General features: G+C 26.2%; 1 protein-coding gene across 3 annotated transcripts in view; it reads right to left on the bottom strand.

The window, feature by feature from the left end:
• LOC141291001 (cyclin-dependent kinase-like 5) overlaps positions 1-6000 on the bottom strand; it is an 87755-nt gene that overhangs the window by 59811 nt on the left and 21944 nt on the right. For all 3 annotated transcript variants that reach the window (XM_073823157.1, XM_073823159.1, XM_073823158.1), the window contains exon 2: positions 4662-4696. In XM_073823157.1, the coding sequence (XP_073679258.1) occupies positions 4662-4696 (35 nt within the window). The remainder of the gene's footprint in view (positions 1-4661; positions 4697-6000) is intronic.

Genomic DNA, 6000 nt, shown 5'->3' with positions numbered 1-6000 from the left:
ATTTAGAATTTAAAAATAATATGACAGAATTTAAAGCATAATGCAATGTTATAAATATAAAATAAATAAATAAATATATAATAAATGCAGTTTAACTAACTAAATAAAGATTATTTTAATAATATTAAATAAAAAATGACTAAAATATATAAATTTTAATTGAGATAAACAGATACTAATTAAAACACCTCACTAATATTTTTATGCAACAATTATTATCAGTATTAATATAATAATCGATAATAACACAAAAATACCTTTATTAAAATTCAAAGCATTATGCAAAGTGATTAATATAAAATAAATATAATAAATATGCAAATAAGCAAACTAAATAAAGATATTTAATTATAATAAATAAACTGACTAAAATATTAAATTTGATTGAATTCTCTCATGGTTTATATTATATTTTTATATTGTATTATTATACTAATATTATTGATTATTAAATAAAAAAAATTAGTCAAGTGTATTAATTTGGTATCTATTTATTTCAAAGCATGATGCAAAATAAAATATATAATAAATAAATATATTATAAATATGCAATTAGACTAAATAAATATATTTAATTAAAATAAAAAACTAAAATATCACATTTTATTTAAATAAATAGATACCAAATTAATACACTTGACTATTTTTTTTTTCAATTATCAATCATATTAGTAAAATAATATAATATAATATAATATAATATAATATAATATAATATAATATAATAAACATTATATAAAAATATAATATAAAAGAATGGGAGAATTCAAAGCATAATGCAAAGTGATAAATATAAAATAAATAAATAAATATATATATAATAAATATGCAATTAAACTAAATAAAGATATTTAATTAAAACCAAATATATAGATACCAAATTAATACACCTGACTAATATTATTTTATTTAATAATTAATTAATGTTAGTATAATAATACAATATAATAACATAACAATACTTTTATTAAAATTCAATGCATAACGCAAAGTGATAAATATAAAATAAATATAATAAAAATGCAATTAAACTAATTAAATAAAGACATGTAATTAAAACTAAAACATTTTAAAACATTAAAACATACAAATAAAACACTAAAACACCAAATACATTAAATTAACACACTTTCCAATATTTTTTTATTTAACAATTAATTAATTTTTATTTAATAATTAGTAATATTAGTTTTTTTACATAATCATCAATAATACAAAAAATAATGTGATAGATTTTGAAGTGATAAATATATAATAAATATGCAATTGAACTAAATAAAGATAATAAAATAAAAAAATGACTAAAATATCAAATTTGATAGAAAAAAATAGATACCAAATTAAGACACTTGACTAATATTTTTATTTAATAATCAATCATATTAGTATAATAATATAAAAAATATAATATAAAACAATGAGAATTCAAAGCATGATGCAAAGTAATAAATATAAAATAAATAAATACATAATAAATATGCAATCAACTAAATAAAGATATTTAATTAAAAATATATATATATATATATATATATCGACATCAAATTTGATCGAAATAAATAGACACTAAATTAACACACTTGACTAATATTTTTTATTTATTAAGTATAATATAATATAATCTATAACATTATAAAAATATAATATAGAACAAAGTGAGAATTCAAAGCATAATGCAAAGTAATACATATAAAATAAATAAATAAATAATAAATATGCAATTAAACTAAATAAAAAGTTATAATAAAGATATTTAAAGAAAATTAAAAATGACTAAAATATATCAAATTAGATTGACATAAATACACACTAAATTAATACACTTGACTAATACTTTAATTAAAATAAATAGAAATTGATCTGAACATGGTGACTGGGAAGTTTTGTTCGGAATGCATGCAAACGCATGTAAATTAATTTAACTGATGTAAATGAGTGCATGTGAACACGTCAACTCCACGCTCAAATGTGAATGACGAGCATGAGATCAGTCTGGCGGCGAGGGAAGCATGACTGTGTGTGGCTGTCCGACAGGAAAAGACGGCAGGTGAGAGCGGCAGATGGCGTAAACCGGCGTGTTTGGGTCAGAGAGAGAGACTGAGAGCTGCGAACAGATCGCGGCTGCGGACGCCGCGGAGAGACCATCTGTCTGACGGCCGCGGGGCGCTACGACCAGCACCGCTCATGACCGGAGGAGATATTAATAGATAAACTCACCATATGTCACATCATGACACTTTCTGTTAGCACTCAACGCAAACCTGTTACTATTCTTACCACTTTAACATGACACACTGTACTGTAAGTACTGTATAGGGGGGAAAAGGAGAAAGAGTCTCTTCTGCTCACCGACGCTGCATTTATTTGATCGAAAACATGGTAAAAATTTTGAAATATTTTTAGAATTTAAAAAAGCTGTTTTCTATGTGAATAGATGATAAAATGTAATTTATTCCTGTGATCAAAGCTGAATTATTCCAGTCTTCAGTGTCACATGATCCTTCAGAAATGTTTCTAATATGCTGCTTTGCTTCTCAAGAAACTATTCTGATTATGTCCTTAAAATGAAAACACATAATCAATATATAAAAGTAAATAAAAATGTATTTATATATTTTTATTTTATTTATTAGACATGTTTTACATGTTAATGTATATATAAAATATAAAAATTTGTATTATTACATATTAAATCTTCACATTTTACGAAATAAATAAATAAATAAATATATATATATATATATATATATATATATATATATATATATATATATAAACAATTTCATTTTCCTTTTATTAATAAATATGTTTTACCTGATTATGTACATATAAAATTAATTAAAAAATAATTAAATCATTTTATGTACATACTATTACATATTAAATAATTTTATGCTATAAAAATAAACATATACATATATATATATACAATTTTACAAAAAAATTTTTTTAAATATGTGTATTATATTATATTTATGTATATAGAAAATATAAAAAATAAATTTAAATATGTAATATTAAATAACTAAGTATATATATATATATGACATTTTACAATTTTATTTACTTGATAATAATTTTTATGTTTATGTAAATATAAAAAATAAAAATACTTTATTAAATGTATAAATTATTACATATTTAATCTTCACATTAATTAATTAATACATATAATTAAATACAATAAAAAATATATATACACACACATACAAATATATAGTGTAAAATGTGAAGATTTAATATGTAATAATATATACATTATTAAAATGTATTTTAAAAAATTTTCTATACATAATACACATATTTAAAAAAATACAAGTAAATAAAATTTTATTTATTATATGTTTTACATGTTTATGTATATACAAAATATAAGAATACATTATTAAATGTGTATATTACATATTATATTTTAATATATATTTAATAATTTAATAATTTGTATTATATGTGTGTGTATATCTAAAAATACATTATATCTGATTATTATCAATCTTAAAAAAAGTTGCGCTTACAAATATTTTTGAAGAAACTATAATACATTTTATTTTTGCAGGATTGTTTGAAAAACAGAAATTTCAAAGGAACAGCATTTATTTGAAATAGAAATCTTTTACAACATTATAAAATGTCTTTAGTTTCACTTTTGATAAAATAATGCATATATAAAACAAATACATCTTTAGACAAATGTATATAGATTTTTTAATGCCAATAATATAACTTAATTTATATTTTACTTTTGCAATTTTGCTTCTTACATAAACTTTTTTTTTTAAAGGTTGTAAAGATTCTTAGATATGTTCACTAAACATAAACATACAAGAATAAACTGCAGTGTGCCTATTAATAAATATTAACATGTGAAACAATATGCATAAGGGAACAAAAAAAAATTCAAACAGTAAAATGCAACATTATATGTGACCCAGGACCACAAAACCAGTCATAAGGTTAAATTTGACAAAACTGAGATTTATACATCATATGAAAGCTCAATAAATAAGCTTTCTATTGATGTATGATTTGTTAGGATAGGACAATATTTGACTGAGATACATCTATTTGAAATCAGAAATCTGAGGATGCAAAAAAATTCAAAAAGACTGAGAAAATCACCTTTAAAGTTGTCCAAATTAGGTTCTTAACAATTCATATTACAAATCAAAAATTACATTTTGATATGTTTACTGTAGGAATTTTACAAAAAAAATCTTCATGGAACATGAACTTTACTTAATTTCTTAATGATTTTTGGCATAAAAGAAAAATCAAAAATTTTGACCCATGCAATGTATTTTTGGCTATTGCTACAAATATACCCCAGCGACTTAGGACTGGTTTTGTGGTCCAGGGTCACATATGTCACAAAATCTCTATATTATGCATGCATTGCATTATGGGTCCACTATTTGCACATTTTGCACATATGCACATTTTTGCAATGAATGCAGAAAATCACTGCACAGTGTGTTTAGGTTGAATACTACTGTAAATGCATGTAATCTGCAAAGCATGCATACTGCATACTACTTTATTTGAAAAGTAATAGTATGGACTTTCTAAGTTCCACTTTTTAACCCAAACCGGCTGTAAATGAGATGAACTGTGTGTTTTGTGCTTAGAAATGTCATGCTCTGAACTCATGTGTGAAATCTTACCTTGTGTCTGCACTTCAGGACGACACCGTAAGCTCCTGCAAGGAAAACACAGAGAAACAAACAGGTTTTACTCAAACTTTCACCCAGTTCCACCTGTCTTTACTGCGTCTTTGTGAACACGATTCTAAACAGATGCCAAAAACCTCCTTCCAAAAACCCTGAGCGTTTTGTCTGTGATGAATGAAGTGATTGAAGGGAGGAGGGTGAGAAACACAAGACACTGATTTACACGCTTACCTGCCGTCACCTCAGCAGACAGACCTGACAGAAACAGAGGGACGTTCAGGGAACTGTAAGAACATCCTGTTTTCACGTAAGACCTGTGGGACGCGAGCGCAGCCGAGGGCCGATCGCTGCCAGCGCATTTGTTTAATCAGCTGAATTCATTAGAAATCTCACATGAGCGCATTTAGCCCAAACAATCTGCAAACTGGCGCTCAGGTGTCTGTAAATGCGAGTGTTTTTGACGGGAGAGTCTGTGTGGCGTGCGTTCGCTTCGGTTTTGGCAGCGTGGATCATATCTGTGGCATAAAACGACTGTCCCGCAGGAGACGCAGAGCTGAGCTCATCCCAAGATCCGGGCCAACAAATCCGGGCCCACATCCGAGAAGATCCTCAGAGTCACGTTTACCACAACCTGCTCAATGTGAAGAGATACACAGCAGCTTACAGTGTGTGTTAGAGCTGCTCTGTGATGGAAAGAGTCAGAATCACGATTATTTTGGTCAACGTTGAGTTCATGATTATTAATTATTGACTCATTGAAGTGTCATGCATTTACACATAAGGAGTGCTTTCCTTAAAGGGGTCATCGGATGCCCCTTTTCCACAAGTTCATATGATTCTTTATGGGTTTAATGAAATCTATAATATACTTTGGTTAATAATTCTCAATAGTAGTGTAAAAAAACACCCTTTTACCTTGTCAAAATCAGCTCTGCCAAAAATGTACTCATTTTATTTCATGGTCCTTTAAATGCAAATGAGCTCTGCTCCTCCGCCCCTCTCTGCATGGGATGATGTGCCGTAATGTTTACTTTAGCCGCGTTTAGCAGCATTCAGCAGCGAACTTGTCAACAAGCACATTATTAGGAATGTATTAAGAAAGGTCATTGCATAAAAACTAGTGGTGGGTAGTGTTGCTTTCGTCAACGAAAATTATGACTAAATATCGTCGTCAACGAACCTTTATCACGTGACAAAAACTAGACGAGACGAAACGAAAATGCTGGTCATGTGACGATGACTATAATTAAATGTTTAATGCAATATCGTTGACGAATAAAAACGAGACTAAATGTGGTTTACAAAATAAAAACTATGCTAAAATGTCTCTTCA

Source organism: Garra rufa, chromosome 18, assembly GCF_049309525.1.
Source record: "Garra rufa chromosome 18, GarRuf1.0, whole genome shotgun sequence".
Lineage (NCBI taxonomy): Eukaryota > Metazoa > Chordata > Actinopteri > Cypriniformes > Cyprinidae > Garra > Garra rufa.
This window is presented reverse-complemented; position numbering and strand designations above follow the sequence as displayed.